The sequence below is a fragment of the Zonotrichia albicollis genome, chromosome 3, assembly GCF_047830755.1.
Source record: "Zonotrichia albicollis isolate bZonAlb1 chromosome 3, bZonAlb1.hap1, whole genome shotgun sequence".
Lineage (NCBI taxonomy): Eukaryota > Metazoa > Chordata > Aves > Passeriformes > Passerellidae > Zonotrichia > Zonotrichia albicollis.
Genome location: NC_133821.1, coordinates 106,392,933 through 106,419,671, shown reverse-complemented (window position 1 = coordinate 106,419,671; position 26,739 = coordinate 106,392,933). Strand labels below are relative to the sequence as shown.

General features: G+C 39.6%; 1 protein-coding gene across 5 annotated transcripts in view; it reads left to right on the top strand.

The window, feature by feature from the left end:
• The window catches only part of KCNQ5 (potassium voltage-gated channel subfamily Q member 5), a 278,323-nt gene that overhangs the window by 187,446 nt on the left and 64,138 nt on the right, over positions 1-26,739 (top strand). For all 5 annotated transcript variants that reach the window (XM_005491147.4, XM_074538380.1, XM_074538379.1 and 2 more), the window contains exons 2-3: positions 3,454-3,544; positions 20,124-20,250. In XM_005491147.4, the coding sequence (XP_005491204.1) occupies positions 3,454-3,544; positions 20,124-20,250 (218 nt within the window). The remainder of the gene's footprint in view (positions 1-3,453; positions 3,545-20,123; positions 20,251-26,739) is intronic.

The window sequence follows — 26,739 nt, the reverse complement described above, 5'->3', positions numbered from 1 at the left end:
AGTGCCTTACCTTTACTGTGCCATGGTCTCCAACTGTGATATGGGAACAAGAAACTATTTTTTCCTGCTGTGTCTGTTTTCCATAATTGTGCTATAAGAAATCTCTTCCAAGTGAAAACTGGTATTGTGTGTTTGGATAAGACCCAGTACAACTGGGCTTCCAATTTAGTTGGTATTACAGGAATAAAATCAAACAAGAAATTTTTAATACCTAAACACAAAGGAAGTAAGCAAATGTCATTTTAATTGATTCAGGTCTAAAGAAATTCAGCAAAAGGAAATTACATTCTTTTACTGTAAATTCTTAGTCACCTAATTTTATTTTGCCTCTATGCAAGCCTTAATGAGAAGAAACCGCATTTATCCCTATGTCAGTAGGATGTAATTATAGGGGGATTGCATCTGAAGGCTGTAGCAGCTGAAACTACCAGTAATGTTCTATGAGATTTTGCCATTTTTGTAAAGTGACATGATGGGGAGAAAAATTGCTCACAAGATGGATTTTTGTCACTTATCATAGAATCACATAATCATAGAAAAATAGAATCATAGAAAAATAGAATCACAGAATGGTTTGGAGTTGGAAGAGATGTTAAGATCATCCAGTTTTCCCCCCCTGCCATGGGCAGAGAACCTGCCACTAGACCATGTTGCTTAGAGCACCATCCAACCTGACCTTGAACATGCTCAGGAATGGAGCATCCACAAGTTCTCTGGGTAACCTGTTCCAAAGCACCCTCACACTAAATAATTTTTTCCTAATATCTAACCTAAATCTTACATCCTTCAGGTTGAGGACTTGCCCCTTGTCCTACACTACATGCCCTTGTGAGAAGTCCCTCCCCAGCTTTCCTGCAGGCCCCATTTAGGTAATGGAAGGCTGACCTAAGGTAGGCTTCCTGGAGCCTTCATTTCTGAGGAGATTGGAGGGAACCTTGATTATCTCTGCCTGTCTTCACAGGTGAAGGGTCCAACACTTTAGATCAGTTTAGTGGCTCTCCTCTGGCAGATGTCCCAACAGGTCAATGTCTTTCTTGTGCTCAGGGCCCCAGGGTGGGATGCAGCCTCACTCCAGGTGCCGTCTCACAGGAGCAGAGAAGGGGAATCACCTTCCTCATCTTCTGGCCACTCTTGATGCAGCCCAGGATGTGGTTGACTTTCTGGGCTGTGAGCGTGCATTGCCAAGTCATGCTGAACTTTTTGTCCAGAAACACTCCCAAGTCTTTCTCCCCAGGGCTGCTTTTGATCCACTGTCTTCCCAGCCTGTCCTTGTGCCTGGGATTGCATGTGTCTTGTGTGAGTTTTTTATTAAATCTTGAAGCATGTTTTGATCTTCACCTTTCTCTAGTCTAGAAGATAAGACTTGCCAATGGTGTATGCCAAATGTGCACTTTACCCTCCTGGATACTGTTTTATTTACAGTCCTTAATAGGCTTTATATGCAAGTGCCTGTCATATTTGATTTTCAAAGTAGAACTTCTCCCCAGCAGTTAAGTAATACTACATTACTATGGGAAGTCTCTATGTTCTGTGGGAAAAAGTAATCATAACTCCTGAAGCTCGTGTGTATCAACTGCAATAATATATTAATGTTATATCCAGTAGTTAGAAACACAGAAGTAAGTAAGTTGAAAAAAGCCTCAGTGAGTCTTCCAGTCCAACCTCCTGCTCAAAGCAGAACTCATTTCAAAGTCAGACCATGGCCTTATCCAGCCACGTTCTGCAATCTTTGGGGTCAGAGTTTCACAGTGTGGTGCATTGACCCTGGCAGGACACTGGGTGCCCACCAAAGCCTCCCTGTCATTCCCCTTCCTCAGCTGGATGGAGGAGAGAAAATCTAAGGAAAGGCTCATGGGTCATGATAAGGGCAGAGGGATGTGTGTCTGCATTAATTACAGTACCTGTTCATGTGGGTTAGAACACCAGCTAATGTCAAAGGTCTACAAAAGTCAAAGTCCTGCTCTTTGTTGGTTGTCTCAATGTGCAGCATGACTGGTTGTGACCATGGTCACAGGGGCTTTCAGGATGAGAGAGAGGCGAGAATGTTGACTCCATGATCAGAAGGCTTGATTTATTATTATATGATATATATATATAACATTATGACTATACTAAAAAAGAAATAGAAAAGAAAAGGATTCTTCAGAAGCTGGCTAAGCTAAGAATAGAATAGAAAAGAATGATAACAAAGGAGCTCTCTCAGACTCTGTCCGAGACAGCTCAGTCCTTGATTGGCTATTAATTGTAAACATCCAAGAGGGGCCAATCACAGGTGGACCTGCTGCATTCCACAGCAGCAGATAACAATTGTTTACATGTGTTGCTGAAACTTCTCAGCTCCAGCAGGAAAAATCCTAAGAAAGGGTTTTAATGGAAAGATGTCTGCGACAACTGATAAGTGTTTTAAGAGGGAATTTAGCAAAACATTGGTAGAATCAATTATTACTGGGTGCTGATTAGTCAGTTCATAATACTATGGGTAAAGTGAACTTCATTTGATGGATAGTGAAACCATCCAGTTCACAGATGGTTTCACTAGCACAGTGGTACTGTGGGTGAAGCAGTACAAGGGGAAAGGATAATCCTTACCACCAACAGTATACGTGTCAGGCCAACACCAGTTCTGCCAGCTCATGTCTGCAAACACATGTGCTGTGACTGCTATGGGTAGGACATGGGATTTGCAAGAATTTCTGCAATGATAACATTTGTTTGGATCTTCCTCACAAAAAGATTTAAGTTTTTTTGCCTGTGTGTTTCATCAGTATCATGAAACATACAGGCTCATGCAAACTCAAAATTGCGTTCGTGTTTTCCTGATTGTAACTGCTTGTCCTGTGGTTTGTGTAATTGTTTTAAGCTCTTCAGTGGATTGTATGGTACTGAGTTTGTTCCCAGAAGGGAGCCTGTTCACTGGGGACAGTGATGCCATAGCTCTGCCTCTCACTTCAGGTAGTTTGAGCACTAAGTCTGTTGCTCAGAAGGAGGTTGTTTCTGATGGGCAGACAGGTGCAATATGTAACTTAGCTTTTGGTAAGCTTATGCAGCAGGGGTTTGCGGTCAGCTGTGGGAGAAATGATTTTTCAGACCTGGGAAACAACCCTCCCACTGGAAATCTCTCTTTAAAGATGCTTAAATTATCTGGATTGCATAAAGGTAGAGGACTGTGATACAGAAAGTAGCATCTTTGGATATTGGGTCATTTTACCAAGAAAATCTTTTTTCTCTGAATTCTAGCAGTGCTGCTTAGAAACATATAGATTTAATAGATTTAACAGGTTATCATTCTAATGTCTTTAATGAACTGAGTTAAGTGGTAGCTGTATTTCCCCTCTACTAATGAAGACTGTGCAGAGACAGTCTTCTATTAATGTTGGTGAAGTGCAAACAATATAGATACTGGGTCAGGGTACTGTAAAATATTAACAATTATTAATATTCTTTCTTTTTCAGTTTTCTCCTTGTGTTTGGTTGCTTGATTTTGTCCGTGTTTTCTACTATTCCTGAACACACAAAACTTGCCTCTGGTTGTCTCTTCATTTTGGTAAGTGAAAATTCTAAATACAAGATAGTTTTACAGATACTTTAGGATACATTCAAATCCTCTCCCTCACCATGGAGGAAGTAATATAATACAATATCTGAGCATTTAGAAAAAAAATCAGATATTTCTTCAGAATGACAAAAAAAAAAGATAAATTAGAGGATTCCACCATCTTTTTATTTAAAAACAGGTCAGATGGTAAGACAGTGCTAATAAAGTATGGTAGTACATCCCGTTCTTTGCTTGAGAACTGCTGTGGTTTATAACAGATAGATTTTCTACCGCAGTTTGGCAGTGACTGAGCATGAAAGACCTTTGATATTGCTGCTGTCATTTATAAAGTCAGTATGTAGTAAGAGGCACTTAAAGTAGGAATTAATTTTGGTATCTTAGATACAGATTTGGGCTAGCTATTGGTAGATACTGACATTTTAGTAGCAGTTGCTGCAGTAGGATGTGGTAGTTTCATTATTTCTTCATAATACATGCTTTTGTATTATGTTTATCTCTCCCTTTTCCCTCCTGAGGTAAATGAAAAGGGCTTTAATCCCTAAAAGTGCTTAACATTTTTCATGCATTGTACGGGGGATACGTTATTCATCTGCTTCTTGATGGGTCATTTAGTTCTGCAAGTGGTGGCCTGAGGATAGGCAGTAGTGGAAATTAAAACGTCACCATGTACCCAGAGTTACCATGGTTATTTCAGTTCCATGCATTCAGCAGGCTGTGCCTTGTTAGGTAGCACCTGAGGTGAAGTAACTGTTGACAAATGCCAACATTTTAATTGTCATCACCGTGTATATCCAAAAACTCTGGTCTTCAGAGCAGCTCCCTAATTAACCATGGCATGAGCAGGCTGATAATTATGTTGCGTGCTATGTCTTTACAGCACAATGGTCCACTGCATCAAAATACCTGAACTAAATGTCCAGAGCAGGCTAGGTGCAGGTATGTGGTGTTTTGATCCATTGGATGATTTCTTAGCAGGGCTAATTAGGGAGAGCCATGCTAAATGTTGCATTTTTCTTCCTAGCCATATTAGTGCTTTTTCTTCCTCTGGAGAAAAGATCAGGTGGCATTAAACCAGCTAAAAATGGTCAGATTTAAACTTGCACTCCTACCTAAACCCATTATTTACAAATCTGAGCAACACTTGGTAAATGGAATTCTGTTTGAATGTTATGCAGCTAGTTATATTATTGTAACTGGTACACTAATTGCTAAGATTTTTTGTATAGAAAACAGGAAAATCTGATTAGTCTGAAAATATCCTATTTGTAATAGAAGAGGCTTTGGTGGCAAGTAATCCGTTTTCCTGTATACTTATGCAAATTGGTCACAGAAATACCATTTTTCTGACATAAAATATGCATTTCCCGTGAGCCACATATTTGTTGATTGTGTTGGTACACTTAGCAGTGCTGATTCCTCAGCTGGCTGGCTCCCTGTACCGCGCCACAGGTCTCCCAGGAGCCACAGTGTGCAGGAGCTCTGTGGATGCCTGGCCTGCTCCCAGCGCTGGGCAGAGGTGTGGTGAGCTCTGACTGCTGGCACACCCGTCCTTGCAGAGGTGTCCATCAGCTGAGCAGTGTCTGCTGGGGAAATCTTCTGTGCTTTTTGCTGCTATGGCTTCAAAGATGAGCTTTGTCCATCCCAACTGTTCTGTCTGTACATCCCATGGCATCCTCTGAACATGGAATAGGCCTTAAGGAGGAAGACGGTGGATGGTTGATCCTTGAAGTGTCAATACTAGCCTCATCCAGCATTTCTACAATAAAGCCTACTGTGTTCAGCAAACCTTTGGCAGGAATAAACCTAGTGACAATGAATTTTGCGTCTCCTGCTGTGGGTCTCTAATGGAGAAATATATAAGCACAGCAAAGTATGATGTTCCAGAAGCAGGCTAAAGCTGACTGCTTAAGTGCAGTTTGCTGATGCATGGTTTGTTCCCCCTCTACATACTGATCAGCAGCTGATATTAACAATGTTACCAAAACAAACTTTTGCAACCACAAAGCAGGAGGACAATACATTTCTACATTAACTCAAGAGCAGTTGCTTTGGCTGTGCCAATACCTAACTGCAGTCACTAGAGTTTTCACAACCTTTTCCTTGCAGTGATTCACACAGCTCTTCCAAATGTGTCATTTAGTAAGACAGCTGTGTTCCCTATCAGGTCTAGTTTAATACTGTTTGTGGATTGTGCTTGAAATAGAAGATACATGTTTATTTTTTAATGAAGTACCGTACAGATATAACAATCCATAAAGCTGCCTGCTGGGTTTCTGTGAACTGTTTGTTGTGCAGATTTATTCCAGATGGTCTTCCCTACAGCCATGTTAATTGGCTAAAAAGCTAATGTAATGTTCCTCCAACTTAATACCTGAGCTGCTGTGTACGCTGGCTTTTGACATATTGCAGCTATTCACAATTGCACAGGGAGATTAAAGAGGGAAGTGTAGATGAGCTGAGCAAACCTTTTCCTCCTTCTCAGAAAGGCCAGAGGAGCTGAGAAGATTATTCTTCTCCAATCAGTCAATTCCATTTATCTGCCCGAGCCATGCCTTGCAAGGGAGCAGAGAACACATCTCCTGATCACTGCATCCCAAATACTCTCTCAGAAACATGCAATTTGTGATAGCTCAAAGCAAATCATTGTTTAGGAAAGCAATAATAGCCAAGGGCTTCTGAGCTTCAGCAGAGGTTAATGGACTCATCTGGGCTGCAGAAATGCCTGAGCTCTGCTACCAGAGCTGAGGCAAACCTCCCCTGCTGTGCTGTGTCAGACCCAGCTTCAATTCTGGCATCCACACAAGAACTGCTGTGTGCCAAGGCTGCTTCTTCTTATCAGGAAACCTGTCAAGGGAAACACCTTTAATATTTGGATTTTATGCTTAACATGAAAGTCATGCAGATAAGTTAAGTGCATGTTACATACAGTAAACATTGGATTGTTGAATCAGTAATTAATTTGGTTAGATTTGTGTTCAGAAATAATAAGAGTAACCAGGAGGAGATCATCAGATAAAACTCCACAATGAAAATTATGCTTTAGCCTCATCTTTACACACAACTTCTGGCACTTGAGTTGTAGCAGTGACATGTCCCAGACAGGCAGTAGGATAAAAATCTACTTCAGCATCAAAATAAACCACAAGCAGCTTAAGAATCCAACTAACACAGCAAGAAAATAATCTTTGGGGTGTTGCTGATCTACAAGTACATTTGCTAGCACTTTATCAAATAATAAACACAAGGGGAGTAAAACTGAGACTGTGAAGGCAAAATCAAAACTTTTGGGGAAGATAGCCAAGAAGGAATATTATCTGTGGAACTGGAGGTCATTCACTCTCTTGACCAAACTCCCTATATTTTAAGTTCATTTTCAACTAAAGCTGTAAATTATGTGAATTTCTGGTTCACTTCTGTTTGTTTGCTGCAATGCAAGAAAATTAATAAAATAATTTCAGTTGACCCAGGAAGATTTGACTAATTGAGAAGTAAAAAAAAAAGGTCTTGGATCAGTTTAATGCTTCATTTGATCTGGCATAATATATTATTTCTGTATTTTATTATCTTACAACTTTTTGCTTAAAACTCAGATTGAGGTTATAGGAAAAAAAATCATTTTTATTTGAAGTGAGAAAGCATCCTCTTTTTTTTTGCAATTTTAATTTTTAATCAGAATGGGTAGATTGAAAAACGTAAGTGAATTTCTGCAGGACTGGTTTTATCAAATCTGTTTTGTGGTTTTCTCTGAAAATGGCTGCAGTAGAAAGCTGTACCCAGATTTGTAGAATAAAGGCCTCTAAAAATGTACTCTAGGAACACATTCTTCAGTCAGAAATAGCTCCCAAAGTTATAAAAGCAGACAGCGTGCACAGGACAAAGATGGTATCTCCATGTACTATGGTCACATACATGAACCCAAAATGAGAGTCTACCAAGTGCTTCTAGCAATTAATATCTTTCCAGGATTTTTTTCTCTTAATATTTTTGCATAAAAGAAAGAGGATACCCATTGATTTGAGAACATAGTATACAGCTGCCCCAATTTGACTCTGCTCTAGAAAGTCCAACCACAGGAATGTAATCCTACAAATCCACTGCAGCATTGTAAAGCTGGACAGAGTGGGTTTTAAAAAGGGAGATGGATAGTGCTCAATTGAAAAAAAAGAAAAAGAAAAAGCATTTTTTAGTTTAGTTATTGTGCCTCTTGCCATGCTTGGATAAAAGACCACCAGACCTGAAAAAGAACTTAATGATAGCTCTATAGGACCAGCTATCAAGGCATAAAAAGAAAAAATTATCTTGAAAGTTTTCAATTATAGATACATTTCTAACAACAGTAAGGTATAGAACATATTACTGGATTTTTCTTGAGTCTTCTTCTGAGAAAAACAGATTAATTTTACCCCCAGTTAAAAAATCAGTGAGTTTGTTGAAACTCAAAATCAGTATTTCTCAAGAAATACTGATTTCTAGTGTTTTATTTTCCAAATCAAAACTTAGCTTTGAAATTTCAAAATTCCTCATAGAAATCTTTTAAAAATTGTATTAGATATACAACGCTGATGTTATCAAAGACAGAATAAGAGAGGGAACTATAATGTTGATAAGGTCAAAACCTTCATGCTTTCAGTTTTGTTTGGATTCATGTACACTAATATTATAATAACATGAGAAAAAAATCAATCATGTAATAAAAAACTCCCTGTTATCTTTGAAAATATTCTTACCACACAAAAATGAATATTTTCACATCTTTGCTGTTTAAATTCATGCTCTCCTATTATGTATACAGATTTGACCAGGTCCAAGCTGACTGTTGTTACAAAACTTTGGACAGGAGTTCATCACAACTGCTTGTGAATCTTTGTGTAGAAACAGAGCAGACTTTCCAATGTAAATTTAAATGCTGGACCCACTTTGCTGAAATTAAAAGTTATTATGAGGAAGTCTGACAGAAAGCAAAAAGTTAAAATAAAAGATGGCGTTATTATAAACAGTGGCTGTCCTCAAAGCTTAATTCTTCTCTCAGAAGGCAGTGTTGGCACTTCCAACCAACCAGCAAATCTCTCTAACAAACAAGTACACACTGTAGCTATGGAGAGAGAGATGAAAGTAACCATAAAAATTATTTCCTAACAACAGAACACAGCACTGCACATAAAACTCTCAAGATATCTATATATTGTCAGCAGGAGGTATCTATATATTGTCAACAATATTCAGGATGCTGAGTACACTTCAACAGGTCAGAGAATAATGTCTCAATCCTAGCATAAGCCTGTTATTGATATGGTTCTGGGATTGATTATATTGTTAGCAATGTTTTGTTCTTTCTTTTCTTTTATTCTTCTGTATTATGCAGAGATTACCTTTGTAAAGAAAAGATTGAAAATCATACATTGAACGGAATCATTTTTCCATTGTAATTAAAACTGCAATATATTAGGTGCTACTGGGAAAGCTTAAATGGGTTTGATGACTAAAGATGATTAAAACTGCATATGGGATCTACAATCAGGGAAAAAATAATCTTATAACTGAATCACTTAAAAAAGATAGGATAACTATGAAGAGTTACCTCAAGTGCTACAGCATTCAGCAGCAAATGCAGTAGAAGGCAAGAGAGTTTTTGTCACTGCCAGAGCAGAACAACTACTCAGCCATGTTTAACAAGAAATCTGCATTTGATGTGCAATGTTAGGATCACTGGAGTTGCCACAGATCAGTGGCTGGTGGATGAAATGCCATCCCCAAAATTATTTTTCATTCCTTTGAATGGGCAGGGCATATATAGAGAAATGAGTGGTAATGTGCAATGAAGAAAGATGAATGGAAATAGCAAAAGCGCAAGTAGTGATAAATGTAACAAGTTCATGAACTAGTACAATTTTACTATTAAAATGGCTAACATGTAGTAGGAAAGCCAGTGTTGAATTTCTAAATAGGTACATTACAGTAATTTATGCTCTTGCTATCAGTTCCTATATAAATGGGGAAAATGGGGAGGATTAGATGTCAGTGATGGGGTGGCAGGCTTCAGATTAATAAGGATATAATTCTTTGAGGAGGGGAAAGCATATCTGTTTTTAGGTTGATCAACACATTGTGCTAAAAAACCAAACCAGCTGTCTTGGACTTCCTTTAAGGACAAGTAAGCAACATTCCTTACACAAATGCTTTTCCCATGACATGTCTTTCTTGTTTTATCACTTTAAGTGATAACAAGGTAGCATGGGAAATCACCTCCAAGGAATAAGTTTAATATTTTCTGCAGATGTAGATTTGGGATAGATTATGCTAGATCCTGCAAAATTGAATTTTATTGACTTCGTGCCAGAGTTTCAGATGGAGATCAAGAGCTACCTCCTTAAAACAAGCAAGAAACAGTTTAGATTGCAACAGTAAAAATGTATAGATATCAAACTCTCTATCAGAAATTCAGACCTGACCTTTGTCAGGGAAATATTGATTTACCAAATGGAAATGCAGAATATTTCCCCAGAGGAAAGCCAAAGTACTTGGTTAAAAATAACATGTAAGGAAAAAAATTCTGCAAACCATTAAATGTCAAAAGGAAAAGAGTGCTGAAGAAGGCAGAACATCAGTGATATGAAAGCTGTTTGGAAATCTAGGGAAAATCCAGCATCTGAGTAACGCAGAAGAGCTGCAAACCACTCCATCTCTTTGCAGAGATGTGACAAAGCATGTGAAGACACAGCTTGCTGCAGTCGAAATGTGAACTTTCCTCAAGTCACAGGAGAAATCTGTTCAGTTTAGGATTCAGTTTAAAAACTGTGAATTTGAGCAAATGTCCAGCACACATCTGGATAAATACACCATGCAATGAGTGAGCAACTGGCTCATGGGTTAGGCACTAAGAGCTGTAGTGAATGGGGTGACATCAGACTGGTGACCTGTCACTGTCACTGGTGGAGTCCCACAGGGCTCCATCACCAGCCCTGTGCTTTTCAGCATCTTCATAAGTGACTTGGAGGCAGGACTGGAAAGGGCTACTGAGCAAGTTTGCAGATGATGCAAAACTGGGAGGAGCTGTGGCTCCCACAGAGGCAGGGAGGCCCTGCAGAGACTCTGTGGAATCAGAGGGCTGGGCAACCACCAACCACAGGAAGTTCAATGGGAGAAATTGCTGGGTTCTGCACCTGGAACGGGCCAACCCTGGATGTACAGACAGACTCGGGAATGGGATACTGGAAAGCAGTGCCAGGGAAAGGAACTTGGTCAATGGCAAGTTGAACACGAGCCAGCAGTGCCCTGGAGCCAGGAGAGCCAACCCTGTCCTGGGGGCATCAGGCACAGCATCACCAGCTGGGCAAGGGAGGGGATTGTCCTGCTCTGCTGATGTCTGGAGAGGCTACCTGGAACAGAGGCTGGACAGAGTTAAAGGAATAAAGTATTTATTGAAAGGCCTTCAAAGGACACACCTTGTGCTGCCCAAGAGCCTGGCTGCGGCTCTGTCCAAGATACACCCAGGATGGACAACCAGTCACAAGTTTTCACAATTTTATAAGTTTTGGTCCATTTACATATTTGGGTCAATTGTCCAATTACAGCTTCAGGTTATGAAGTCTCATCCTCCCAGTTTGCTCTCTTCAATTTGCAGTTGTTTACACTTTTTGGCCCTGAAGCAACTGTGTTCTTGTTTCTCAGGCTGGAAAAGGATTGTTTTGTGTAACTAAACTGTGAAGAGAACTTGGTAACACTTTATATGAAGTTCAGAGTCACACACTGAGGCAGGACAGATAATGAAAAATATGAAAAACTCAAGGCATCACTGCTCTGCACTGGAGCAGCCTCACCTCAAGTGCTGGGGGCAGTTTTGGGCACTGTAATATAAAAAAGATTTAAACCTGTTAGGGAATGTCTAAAGGAGGGCAACAAAGATGGGGAAGGGCCTTGAGGGGAAGCTGTGTGAGGAGCGGCTGAGGGCACTGGGCCTGTTCAGCCTGGAGGAGACTGAGGGGAGACCTCACTGCAGTTACAGCTTCCTTGTGAGGGGACAAGAAAGGGCAGGCCCTGATCTCTGCTCTGTGGTGACAGTGACAGGACCCAAGGGAATGGCCTGAAGCTGTGTCAGGGAAGGTTCAGGCTGGATATCAGGAAAAGTTTCTTCACCCAGAGGGTGGCTGAGGACTGGAACAGGTTCCCCAGGAAAGTGATCACAGCACCAAGCCTGACAGAGTTCGAGTGTTTGAACAAGGCTCTCAGGCACAGGGTGTGACTCTTGGGGATGGTGCTGAGCAGGGCCAAGAGCTGGGCTCAGTGGTCCTTGTGGGACCCTTCTGACCCAGCTGGTTCTGTGATTTTGTGATTGTGTGCAATAAGTATTGAAATACAACAAAAACAAACATCAATCAAAAAAAAATCTGTAAGAATTCAAAGTAGACATACCTATAATGAAAATATCCACCTAAAGTGAAGGTGATGGTAAATACACAGACACACGGTGGAACTAAGTTCAGTCCTGAGTTATGGATGAATTAGAAACATGAAGTAGCAGATAAATACTGGCCATTTTAGACTTTTAGGCTTTCGTGAAGTACCTAAGGAAAGGGTGTATGTTATGGACAGGACAATAATACCTTTGGTATCACATCTGAAACAGAAGGGAATTGGCTAATTGTACCACATGAAGATATGATCACAGGAAATGTATGGCTCACGAAGATATGTATGTATATATATATATGTTTTCTTTTTCCAAGAGACAAAATTCCATAAGCCTGGAAAAATGTAATAGGAAAAACTGCAAAAGTCAGCGAATGGCATGATGTGTGAAACACAAGGCTTGGTATAATGGCTCCCAAAATTCAGTTATTTGACTAAAAAAGGGGCACCAAGTCAGTTTTTCACAGAACTTAAGGAACCGAATAAAGATATTGTGACCAGATACATGTCCAAGTAACAGAAATGTTTAATGAGGTGATATTTTGGAGAAAATAAATGTGTGAACAGGATTTTGGCTGATTGGATTGACTGCCTACCAGGACCAGTTTGTAAAAAGTTGGAAACTGTCAGAAAACACTTCCTTAAAGTTGTCATCTGAAAATTTTGCTACCTGTAACATTTCAGCATGTATGAACTGAGATGCGCTTAGGTCTCCAGTGGCTAAAACATGCACAGATGAACACCTAGGGAAACTCTCCTAATGAGCTTTGACAATTAGGAAATTGCAAGTAATTTCTAAAAGAACAGTGCAGATATCATTCGCAGAATCTCCAGCATTTAACAACTCCAAACATGCTAAGGCCAAAGAATAAATGAAATAAATGAAAGAATGTCCTACTCTGCAGTACAGCATGTCAGATGTTATCAGTTAATTGATCTGCACGTGATGAGCCATAACAATTAGTCTAAACTCCTTGCACCCATACAAAACCAATAGGGATGCCAGGGCATAGAAGGATTCAGAGTTCTGATGCCTGTTCGTCACTTGTTTGGGAAGAGAAAAGATACAAAATTCTTCACAAACATTTCAAAAGGAAAATTTTGGATCTGTGTTGCTACAGAGACATGTGCTTGAACGTCTGCCTCTAACGTGACATCAGAAATGTGACTACAGCAGACAAAAATGTGTGAAGAAATCACAAAGGAAGGGCAAAGGCCTGGGTACAGCTGTACAAAGCTTCTTTGTTTTCAACATGAGGGTAATTTTAAAACCAAAATTAGACCATTTACCACTGATATCTTATATCTAAAGAGAAAGAAAATCTGAACATGCACAGAGAAGGGAAAAAAATTTTTGGAAAGTAGAAAATTATTCTATAATGTGGCTTTTATGCTATCATCTCTTTTAAGGAATTCTCTTATATATGCAGATGCACCTGACACATAAACAAATGGTATGGCACAAGGCAGTGAGCACAAATGGCTGGAAAACACTGTCAAAGGTGGTGCAGCATCTGGGAAAGAGCAGGATAGACGTGGAGAAGTCAGTGCTTCCCACTGCCCCTTTTCCAGTTTCAAAGAGGGTATTCAGTGGTCATCAGAGCGTCCCTAGGAGAACCATGTCCACCAGAAGGAGCTTTGGGATCTTTTGCCCACAGGTACAAATTGCAGATTGCCCAGGTGGTGTTGGCAGTGGCCACGGTGGCCAGTGCAGCCCTGCACACTCGCTCCCCTGGCACCAGCAGGTCCTCAGCAGCTGGCCCATGATGGTGATGTGAAGTGAGTCTGCTGCCCTGGGGAGGCTGAGGGTGCTGAGGAAGGCTAGCACAGTTTCAGTGGTAGGAATCATGCATTGTGTCTGACATGGTAAATACTTGTCTTTATAAGATGTTATGAAAAGCATAAATAAATGTCATCCATGCAATTCTGCTGCTGGGTTGTACTAGCTGATTCAAAACTGGGTTTTTTTGAAATAAAAATTCAAAGCTTTTTTTCTCCTGCAAAGGAATAAAGAAGATGCATGACTGATGGGTGCCATGTCAAATATAAACACCAAAAGCTAGAAAGGAGTTGGATAGCAGAAGTCATGTGGATTAAGCATAATACTGGGATTTTAATATTATATCAATAGATTTGTAGCTGTGTATTTGAGTAAAAGGCACAAAAATGATTTCTCAATAATCCTCTTTTTAATGTCAAATCTACATGGAAATTCTTAATCATAATATGGAAAATCAAGTGCTCTAAAAGCATCGCATCCATTATAAAACTGATAAATGGTAAAAAGGTGCATAAATTTCACTTCATGCTTATTGTATATTGCACTGGGAGCTGAAGTGAAGTCTCTGGTTATGATTTATATGCCACTAATAGGTTCTATTCTGGGTTATGTTTTCAGATTTATGGCTGTCTCTCCCTCTGTTCAACTGCAGTTGGAAACAATTGAAACATTTTTTTCTTAAGTGTATGTATGCCCACCAAGATATACTTGTTAGCTGTTTAGACCAAAGATCTCCTCTTTTTAGTGCTGAACCAGGAATAACACAAATGTGTTCAGATTTACCCTGATTTAAAACATGCATGTATTCTTACCTACTTGTTTTAATCTGGAGAATGGCCAGTATAACACAATTTCCTGTAGTCCCACACCAGCTTCTGCATCATAGCTATTTAAAGCCCAGACCTTTGTCAGGTTTCATTGAGACAGACCAGTGCTGTGCTTCCCCTCACACCCAATGGCATATCTTTAAAGTGTGCAGCCCAGCTTTAGAGCTTAGCACCTGGAATCAGTAGAGGGGGATTTTTTGGCTTTAGAGACACATGTTGTTGATAAGCTGAGGTGTTCTGTTCTTGTTTTAATTGAATGATAAAACAGTCTTTGACTATGAGTAATAAAGCATTGCTATTTGGATAGTATCAAGTATTCATGTGTCACCATGAAGATATTTCAGCAGCTGGTGACATACTTAAATCAGTCAGCCATAAATTAAAGTATGAGAACATGTTTCTTCTCCCTCCTTTCAAAATGACTTGAAAACACTGGACTTCCCTGATTTGGAAACACTGGACTTGCCTGTTTATGACATTTTAGGGAAGAGGGGATATATCCCAAGCAGTATCAGATGACATTGTTCCTTGTGCTCTGCTGTTGTGATAGTGTAGTGAGGCTCACTGATTTACTGGATCTGCAGGGTAGCAACACTGCTGAGATGTCCTCAGAAGGGAAACACTTGTGGCCCTACTGAAGCTTATTTCAGAGGGTTCATTTGGTCTGTTCCTGTCCATCTCTCCAAGTTCTGACAATGTCACTTGTAAACACAGCTCTCCTATGAGCACAAGGCAGGCAGCTCCTCACATCAGTCTGCAGCTCTGTTGTGATACTTCATTAGCCTTTAGAATAATTAAAATCACCATTTCCATACAAGAAATATAATTAGAATAAGAGCAAAGACATTGTCTTGTGGGTGGATTTCTTATATCCAAGCCTCAGCTCATTTACACACTGCAAAACAACCTGAGGCATCCTAGATCAGCAGAGGTGCTTAACTTTGGTCATTTTCCTATTGCAAAAATGGCTCCAATTCCCCAGTGTTACAGTCTGCAATGAAGGCACCTGATTCATCATCAGCAAATTATTTTCAGTTTTAATAAGCAGTTATGCTAAGGAGTGAGAAAGCTATTATATAAACTTTTTGTTTGCTGTTAAAATATTATGCTTAGGGAAAACATTAACATTAAAAACTGTCTGAGAAGCATATTAATGTAAACAACTTCAACAAATCAAGTGTCCTAATTGGATAGGAGGGGGAAAAAAGGGGGTGGGGAGGGGGGAAGTGCTGAATTTTGCAAAGTATGCTTGATTTTCTTAATCATCTACCCTGTTGATTAGAGTCCTCCAGGACCTTTTATTAACAGAAACCTTGCTCTGGATGACCTCTTATTTTCTTTTTCTGCCATTTGCGTGAGCCTTGTTGTTGCAGTGGTGTAACAACCCAGGCACACACAGATGTAAAAATCTTCAGGAGTACCCTGCTAGCCAAAAACAACTGAACCTGGTCAGCCCAAGCGTGTCAGCCTTGCTCCTCTTGGATGTGCATGGTTCCCCAGGATAACTGGAGCTGCATGTGCAGAAACATTTCTGAAGGAAAAACTCATCAGTTTGGATGAACTGTGCTTTGAGAAGGAAGAGAAACTTTCCACTGCCTGAACCAGCAATGCATCTGCCACAGTGGTTACTGGGAGGTGCTAATTGTGAGCTTGGGCAGCCAAAAAAGTGACAGATGGTGGTGACTCTGGTGGAAGGCCAAATGCAGCTGTGATTGGAAAAGGATAGCAAGACAGGGAAAAAGCAAGAAATGACAAAGGCCAATGCACCTCTGCTCCACCTAGGAAGGGAAGGGTTAGATTTCCAGTAAATTTTAACTTGCTCATCAGTTCAAATGCAGCCTTGCTTGGTTTTGAAGAGGGCCAGATTTATAAACAGTGCAAGATTTTCCCATTCTGATGTAAATGTTGTTTCTCATTCTCATAAGTAATTCAAAATTAATGATGTTCCATTATATTATATATAGGACAGAGATACTTGGAATGCATCGTTTCTTCAGTCTACAAAGCATGAAGTCTAATGATTTATTCCATCACATGCCTTTCCAATTATGTTCTGATCGTCTGTTTCAATTGCTAAGGAACAAAACCCAAGTTATTTCAAAGCCTAGATTTATCCTTAAGTTGGCAATAAGCCTTCCAAATGAAATATGAAAAAATAAAAATCCTGATCTTATTCGGGATGCATCCTTCCAATTTTTGTCCAAGGAAAGACCAAAAACCTTGTAACTTTACAGCTGCCATAAGAAAAAAATGTAATTCCCCAGCCTGTATTAACCCTGACAGAGATTTGCCTTAACATTTTGACTGAGTGCCCCGACTACTAAAACATTACTTTTTTACACAGTGGTATGCAATTCTTTATCTCTGTCTGGTTTTGAACTGAACCAATCCAAAATAAAACAAAGCTCTTACGTGTACTACTACTATGAAGAGCTCTGTTTCAATACATTATGTTTTCTGGGAAAATCCTTTTCCTTTAACTTCATTATGTTTTATATTTATTCCCTTCAAAATCATCTTCTTCTTTGAGGAAGTAGGAGTCATTAGGATATAAAGATCAGTTTGAAACATCACTATTTCTGTAAGTGCAAAAATAAGTGTGAAACCCCCTATACATTTTATTCAATGTCTTTCCTTTTTTTAAAGCTTATAGTGTACTTAAAATCTACACAGGGTGGAGGAAAATCATAAATAGCATTTTTAAAAGCAGCAGTTCTTTTAGTATCCCAATGCACAGAGATGTATTTACTGTATCTGAGCTCAATATAACTATAGTTGTTATATTGCTTAAGTAGCAGGAAAAAATTGTTTAAGTAGTAGAAACCTTAGTTAATTTTGAGACAATATAACCATGCATAAATTTCTAATGGTTCTAGAAATGGTAACTTTTTCTCGAGGAATAAACAGAGAAATTTCACTTTGTTTCCTCAAGAAAAATCTTTTACTCTTACTCCACCCACTAAAAAAAATTTTGAGAATGTATATTTTTTCTCTTTTTCTCTACCAAAATAGATGTATCTCCATGAAGTTTCTCTTTTCAGTATAGTGTTTCTGTGAGAGAAAAATCTTGATTTCTGTCTCTAACACACAAAGGCACCATGCAGTACACAGACTCTCAGAAACGTGCTTTCAGCACACAATAAATTTTCTCATCTTTGTCTCACTGAGCAAGCATAGCACCTAGTAATGGCTAACAATAGTACAGGTGATAAATACCAAACTGCATAGCACTGGAAGGAACCAGAAAAGGAATCTTTCCAAAAAAATTGCCTCTTTCCAATTCCTACCAGCAGTTTTACAATACTGTTTGAACTGACTTGAAGCTGTGGACTAGTCCTTCCAGGATCACTGAGTACTTTTTGTCCTTGCCAGTTCCCCATCAGAGGCCCTGCCAGGGCTGGAGTACAGGGGGGGACACACTCCTGTGTGTGTGGATCAGCTTTTGGAAGGTGCCTGGGACAATTTCTCCATACTCACAGCGCGCATCGCCCATATTCACACACCGAATGTTTCCCAGGGGAACAACAAACTTTATTCAAATGAAATGTGATTGAGTTTTTAACAAGAAAAGGATTTTATTGGAAGCAAAGAAATTTTCATGCTTTTCAGACCTCCTTTCCTTCAGTATCTCTTACCCTATCCCAAAGAAGAAACTTCTTTAGGGGAATCAGATGCAGGAATGGCCTGGATGCCTGCCATCAACCCTCATAAATTCAGAGGCACCATCTAACAATGTGTAAACCAGATTTGACAATTCATGATTTAACTGTCGCTATAAAAGTGGTAGTTAAATAACTAAAATGCGTATTCTTCTTTTTTTCCAGTTGGCTTCCTGTCCATTTTTTTCTTGGCCTACACAGAATTTCCTACAAGGAAATGTACCGCAGGGTAGCCAGCTATTAGGAATTATTGTTACTATATGGGGAACTTTTTCAGTTTTGTACATAACCCTTTCTGAAGTTGTGCAATAATGCTGTCCATGAAATTAAGTTGAAGTTTCTTGTAGCGGAATAAAAAGAAAATCTTAAACAATCACACACATTTTTCCATGTTATTTTCTAATAAAAAATGTGGCATTTTCCTCAGCCGTGTTTTAGCAGAGGGATCTTATTCTACTTTTGTGACTTAGGCATTCAATATGGGATTTAAAAAACGAAAAATGAAGACACTGAAGAAGGCTCTAAAAGTGCCTTTCAGTGTAAAGTAGCTACACAAGCTAACATGTTTTGGGAAGGAATGCTATGTTTTCAAATTGTTCCATGACAGCAAAAGCAATTAAGTCCACAATGTTTCAGTGGACTGCCACTAATCGTAATCTAGTAAAGAACCATTACATGACACAATGTTAATAATGCCATTTGTTCAGGTGAATTAAAGCCTGAGCTGACACGTTGTCTTGTAGAGTTGTAGGGTCCCACTGTCTAAAAAGATGCAAATGTTTATTGGGGAAAAGTCAATATTGGATCAACCCTACCCTTACAAATATTCCTCTATTTAATTCATTTGTGGTGCTTCCGTACTGGTACCACACTAATCCTCATCCTGCAGGAATAACAAATTAATTGGCTGATAAGGAGCAACTTACTTCTGGACACCGAAATACATTGGGCTGCCAAATGAAACACAACTTCCATCCTTTTCTTCTTGATGGGCTGTTTAAGAAACTCCATCAAGTACTTGTCTCCTTCTTTGAATAGACAGATTTTTGTCATTTTAAAACACATGAACTTGTGACGGTATTCCAGAAGAGTATCTAAGTGTGTAATTCCATACACTGTATACGTACTATCACTGCATATTATTGACCTGCAGATCTCCTTAGGATATGGAGCTGAATTGTGCTCCAAGCTCTATTACTGCACTATTACCTCACTGTTGAGATGAAAATTTTTTTAGAATAAAAATTGCATAAATACCTGTTGATGCTTTTAAAATAGACAGTCTTAAAGAAGACTCCAATGAGAGAGAAAAGCAGGCCAAACAAGCAAGGCAACATTTCTAAATGCTTTCATTCACACGTTGTCCAGGGAAGGTTATGCCTAGGGTGGGCATTAGTTTATTGCCTTACAAACAATTGCATACCCATTGTATGTAATTACACCTGCATGTACCTTAACCTACTGCTAGGAACAGATTGATTTCCCAACCTCATAATCTCAGTTACTTCACCTGTATATTGTAGCAATGAGAACGTGTCTCCCAAAACTTTTAGCCTTTAAACTAAGAAGTAATTTTATGAATGTGGATATGGAATAGCTATGTAAATTACCTCTGCTCTGGTGCTCAACATCCAAAGTCTTTGAGTATTTTGCTCTGATATTTTTGTCTATTATTCAGTGTTTGAAAATATTTAGTAGCCACTTTCAGTGTGAAGTTCTGGGGACTGTGTGCTGCTTGTAGATGTGTAACCACCCTGGGGAGCAGTATCCCAAATTTGGCTTGGGATATTCAGATGCTCAAGGTGGATTGTCAGACACAAACAGTAGTAATAAGTTTCCTGAAACTTAAGTGTTGGTTATCTGTAACAGGCATTTTTCTTATTTGCCATTTCTAGGAATTTGTCATGATTGTTGTCTTTGGTTTGGAATTTATTATTCGTATCTGGTCTGCTGGGTGCTGCTGTCGGTACCGAGGATGGCAAGGAAGACTGCGCTTTGCGAGGAAACCGTTCTGTGTGATAGGTGAGTGTCCCTGCTCCAGCTCATTTTGAGATAAACATCTCCCCTCTCCTGTTTTATTTCTGAATGAAAACTGTTGGAATTGGAATACAGCAGCTGTTGGTTGCCGTAAACTCTGTTTACAGCAACCAGCTGTAAGTCCAGAATAGCTGTGTGTCAACTCTCATCTGCCCAGGGTTTTCTTTAGATATAAATCATGACATCCCTAAAAACCAGCCAGTCCATGTTTCTTATGTTCTCCAGGAGACATTTTCCTATGAATCTCATACAGCTAGCCTATATATTGGATAAATGAGGAGTTGAGAGCTTATCTAATTGAAAATCAGAGATGTATGCTTTGAATGGACACACTACATATTCTACATACATGTGTAGATACCACACACATATGTGTGCATATCATGTTCTTCTTATTTAACCTCTGTGATCAGACACTGCAAGATGTTTGAAAACCTCCCTAGAGACAACTTATGACAACATGAAGATGTTTTTTTCTGTCTTGCTTTTCTCTGCATGACAATCCACATATCAGCGCTGCAGTGACACTAGCATAGGATACAGTATCTTCTTCATTATTTCTTCTACATCTATTTCAGGACACTATTCCTTTCCTTCTTTGCTTTAGAATTTGTCTGTGACAATGGTGAATAGACTCACAACCAGTCAAAACTCTATTTTGAAAAGGGATCTGTAGGAAAACAGTTTCCCAATAAAGGCAGAAATCAAAGATCAAACTCATCGGATAATTTCTTATTTTTCAAAAGGTTTAGAGAAAATGCTTTTTATATATTATCTGTGAAACTTCAGGATATCGATATGTCAACTTTTCTCTCAACTTCCTTCCTCTCTCCAGCCTTTAACTTCATCTGACTATATCTCAATGCAACTTATGGATCAACTGGGGCAGGAAATGTGTCTTTCCATACATCTCTACAGCAGCTAGTACATGGAGTCATATGCCTACAGCCATGAAACCCACGGGTTTCAGTGTAAGCAGTAGATGAATGCCATCCTGGTCTAAACATGAGTTACAGTGTTCCTTGGCATGACAGACCAATACACTGGTTAGACCTAAAGTGTCGAGCTAGTTTTTTTTCTTCCACCTCATTCCCTGGTAAATCCACACTCTGTCCCACTAAGCCACTCCTGCAATGGAGAAAGTTGCATGAGCAGCTAGGAAGACACCCCAGATTGTCACTCCCTCAGAAAGAAACACCCCATCTATTCTGTTTTATGAAACTGTGGGAGAGGGGCAAGTACCAGGATTGGGATTTGGGTTTTTTGGGCAGCCGGGGAGATGGGTAGATACCTTGCCAGGTCACACACTTGCCCCAGGATTTCCATGCCTAGCAGAAGGTGGAAATCACAAAACATGGCTACCTTCCTTGACCAGACTTACCATTATTCCAAGGTTTTATGGTGCACTAGAAATTTTGCAGTAGTCACGTTTTGTCAGGGCACAATCATAAGAAGGCACCACTGTTAATTTAGTAAAATTAACTTACTGCAGCAATTTAGAACTTACTAAAAACAACTTTTAAGATTTTGAAGTTACTAGAACCATTTGACTTCTCAGAGTGTTTGTCTTGCTACTCTTCCAAATGCCATTGTATAGAAACACCAGCAGTTTGTTTGATTCTGCTTTTGTGTCTCCTCCCTTTCCTGTCTCCACTCAACTGGCAAGTTTTATTCCAGTGATTAGCTTCACTCTGAGGTGTTAATTCTCAGGAAAACTGGGTGCAGGAGTTCTTCCATGTACAAAATTCTGCATATTTAAAAGACGTAGATGTGGTGCTTAGGGACATAGTTCAGGGGTGGACTTGCCAGTGCTGGGTTTACAGTTTGACTCAATGATCTTAAAGGTCCTTCCCAACCTAAATAATTCTATGATTCACAGGGAGACTGTAAAGATTTCCATGCCTTCCTTAAAACTACTCATACCTACCCTCCTATTGTTGGTGAAATAGTTCAAGCAGGTCTTCTGGCACAGATCACCCTGGGGGTGTGGGTTTGCTTCACTTGAGTATGGTATTTCCTCCTTTCTCTGAAATTCACCTGCTCTTCTTGTTTACTCTATTTTTATGCAAGCAGTCCCTGGCCTTAAAAGCATCATTCTTGGAACTCTATTACTTGGAACTCTATCACTTGCTAGCAGAATTAATTAGTAGACAACAGTCTATTGTTTGTGGATGTTTTCCTCTGCTGGTATACTGGATGGAAAGGCAACTTTGTTCTGCAACTCCTGGAAACTAAACCAATAGCTTGAATTTCTTGTCGTTGACTGTTCTGCATGTTTCTTCTATTCATCAACTTCAGTCCCTTTCTGGACTTTAGCATCCCCAGAAGGGAGTTTCTGATGTTCTGATGTTCAGCATCTTTCCAGATTTGATCTTTTGAGGAAAAACCAAGTAATCTTGCACCTCTTGCTACATAAAGTAGTTATTTGCCTGACCCCTTGGCTTTGCAGTCACGGCAAAGTGTGAGGCAGCAGCAAAGGTCAGGAGGCTGTGTTAGCCAGAGCACAATCAATAGATCATTATCTCCCTTTACTCATCACTCACTAGACCATATCCAAGATACTGCTCTCCATTTTCCCCCTCCAACACCACACCTGAAAGACCTTAAAAAACTGGAGTGAGTTCAGTGCAGCCATGAGGATGATCAGTGCTGGAGCAGTTGCCCCGTGAGGAGAGGCTGAGGGACCTGCACATGTTCATGCTGGAGGAAAGATGGCTTCAGGGGGAACTCAATTAAATCAGTGCTAAGGCCTCCCTAAGAGAGATTCCATGGCCAGTTTGGGCCTATTACTTTTGATTATTTACTTAGTCATCCATTCAATTATTCTTTCCATTTATTGTTACAGTGGAACAATAATATTTTAGAAGACTTAGTCTGTTTACTATTAATTAAACTTGCTATAGATCTCCCGCAGATCTTTTCCCTGATTATTTTTTGGTGATTAAACACTAATCACATAGGGCAGTGGCCCAAAGGCTTAGAAATAACAAATTTGAGGATTGCCCCAAAGATAACATTTAGACAGCCTTTATTTTTTCCTTTAATAACCTGATAACCAGAGAAGTTTTATTCAGGGCCGAAGCTCTGTGTTTATGTTAGTGTGCTTACAATGTCACTACTCTGACAAATTAGTTTGTTAAGCATCACTGTGTGCTACCAGGTTAGTAATTACATCCAACAAATTATTTGACAGTTTTGTACCCTTATTTATTTCTGTAAAAATCAAAACAACAGTGTAGTATTAAAACATGCTTTGTATTTTGTTCCATGTTACCTGACCTCCCTCATTTTCTCTGATTGTAATTGAGCTTGTGTACATAACATGAAGGCCACAGCAACGCATCTTTACAGGCATATAAGGTACTTAAATATGTATATACCCCTGCAAATCTTAAATGTCACAGGTACATCACTCTGAAGCTTGGCTCTTAGCACTGCAGAACAGTGTTGCTGTGTTGGACTGCTCAGAAGAGCAGCAATCCAAGAAATCAAATCTGGGGATCAGAGGTGCTCACAAACCAGGAAGAACTTGATGTCTGTGCCTGAGCTCATTGAAGATCCTGAAAATAAAAGAGGACAAGTCTAACTGGGAAGATACAGGGCATCCACTCCCTGTAAAGCCATGTGGGGACACTGAAATAAATGAAGAGTCCATTGTCCTTCCTCTGGCAATGGGGTCCCAGATGGTAGTATGTTACCTGACAAAATTAAACTTCTGGCCACTCTCCTATGTGTATCGGAGGATTTACCATAATCCTCTGATACACATCACAGACTGAGTGAGATCTCAGTCTGTGAGGGCACTTCCACTTGGGGCACTGTAAAAATATTTAGGAATAATAAACAATAAACTCTTGTTTGTTGAAGAGTGAGATCCTGCTGGCCTCACCTGCATGTCTGAAGTCCACTGAGCTCTCAGAGGAACTTCTTTCACTCCACTGACTCTGTAAGAGACTTTGGGGCTCCTACGTGAAAAAGCCCAACAAGAGCAAGTGGATTTTTAACATAGAATCATAGAATATCCTGAACTGGCCCACAGGGATCATCAAAGTCCAGCTCTTGGCCCTGCACAGCACCACCTCCAAGAGTCGCACCCTGTGCCTGAGAGCTTTGTGCAAACACTTCTTGAACTCTGTCAGGCTGGTGCTGTGATCACTTCCTTTGGGAGCCTGTTCCAGGGCCCAACCACCCTCTGGGTGAAGAACCTTTTCCTGATATCCAACCTAAAACTCCCCTGACACAGCTTCAGGCCATTCCCTTGGGTCCTGTCACTGTCACCACAGAGCAGAGATCAGGGCCTGCCCTTTCTTGTCCCCTCACAAGGAAGCTGTAACTGCAGTGAGGTCTCCCCTCAGTCTCCTCCAGGCTGAACAGGCCCAGTGCCCTCAGCTGCTCCTCACACAGCTTCCCCTCAAGGCCCTTCCCCATCTTTGTTGCCCTCCTTGGACACTCTCTAATAGTTTAATGTCTTTCTTACATTGTGGTGCCCAGAACTGCCCCCAGCACTGAAGGTGAGGCTGCCCCAGTGCAGAGCAGGACAATCCCCTCCCTTGCCCAGCTGGTGCTGCTGTGCCTGATGCCCCCAGGACAGGGTTGGCTCCCCTGGCTCCAGGGCACATTGCTAACTACAATGCCTAAACTTTATTTAATTTAAACTTGGGGGTGGAAACTCCTGTGACAGATTTTTTTCACTTTAAATTTGAGCCTGTTTCTAGTAATATTACATTTCTCCAGAGCAGCCACACTTCCTGGTGGTCCAGCTGAGTGAAAGATTTCATGTATTTCAGTTAGTCCATTAGCACTTTCACCACAGCTGCTTCTATTTTACCTCTAGTCAAGCTACAGCATGATGGAAATGTCAAAAGTTCAAATTTTGTTGAGGCTGCAGAATGAGCAAATTCCCAACAGGAAGCCTAAGTCCATTATCTGTAATCAGGCCCTTGAACTTCATGGCTGGCAAACCTTGTTTCAGAGCATTAAGTGATAGCAGCAACTGCTGCTTATTACTGGATCTATTTTTCATTAATTAGAGTGGTAATGAACCATCATGGGGCACTTTTGTCAAACCTTTATAAACAAATCCATATCTAGTGTGTTACAAAATCTTCTGGACACTTAATTTGAATTATTTCAATATATTTGTGTAATAACACATTATGTGTCTGTCACCTTGGTATTTAGACACATCATATAGTTTAAATACAGACAGATGGTAACTCTGCTGCTCATGATAAACAATATAAACAGCCCCTTTCCAGTGTAATTTGAACTCTAAATAACCCAGAGATTTTCTGTAATTAAGTAAATTCTTGACCAAGAAGACGTATCTCACATCACATCTCATTATAAATCCCAGAAAAAAAGATTACAGCGAATTTCATGTCTGGAGACCTTCTGCCAGCCAAACTTGTACTCATCTCAGACACACCCTGCCCACTCCACTCCAGAAAATACTCTGATAATAACAGCAGTAGTAGTAGTAGTAATAGTAGTAGTAGTATTTAGATTTCAAATCAAAATTTGCTCAGATAATTTCAGCAGCCAAAATTCAGTGCTATGAACAGAGATGTTCTTTAGGCTAGAATGGTCCCAAATTATGTAGGTTTTTAAAATTAATATTTAGTGGCATTTCTTCATGTTTGACAGTTCTGGCAATGCAGTTTTTAGAAATATGCAGAAAAAGTAATGTCTGTTTAATATAATCTATGGGCCTTATCCTTTCACACTTAATTTTGCTGACTACTACCCTTGCTGCTGAGTAAGGTAACATTTGCTGGGATTAAAGACATCAGGCTCTGATCTCCTCTTTCCAGAAGTTGTATGGTAGCTATTCAAAAGAAACCTAGTTTGGTGCAGTGCAGTTCACACTGAAGTTTGTTTCTGGTAGGAGCTAGAGAATTCAGCAGCCTGGGTTTGTTCATGCTGTGGCTTTTTGATCTTACACTAGTGTCACTGTTGGATATTGGGTTTGTGACATAGAGTAGATGAGCCCCTACCATGAACTGGGCAGCCTGGGATGAGAAGACTAAAGAGACAGAGTTGTGATAGAAAGGCTGTTAAAAGACAAGGACTTTATTAAAAATAATTTATTTTTAATAATAAAAATAATTTATTTTTAATATTAAAAATCATTTTTTTTAATAATAAAATTCCTGCATTAGAAGGCTATAAAAGATATTTTCTTAAGCATGAAATCATTATCCATTTTGAACTAGATTAATAGAACTCAGTACCTGCCCTGAAATGTTTAGAAATTGCTAATTCAGTTCCCTTTTGTTAGGAAAGTGTCCTAAAGGGAAATATCACAGTCAAATTATTTAGAAATAATGAGACTCCTTCCCATACTCACCCAGATTGTGTATATGATTTAAGCAGTCTTTCAAATTATTATTTTTGTCTCATATTTGGATCTCACAAAATCTCACTGTACTATAATCATAAGGATAATTATAATTATAAGGATAAGGATAAGTG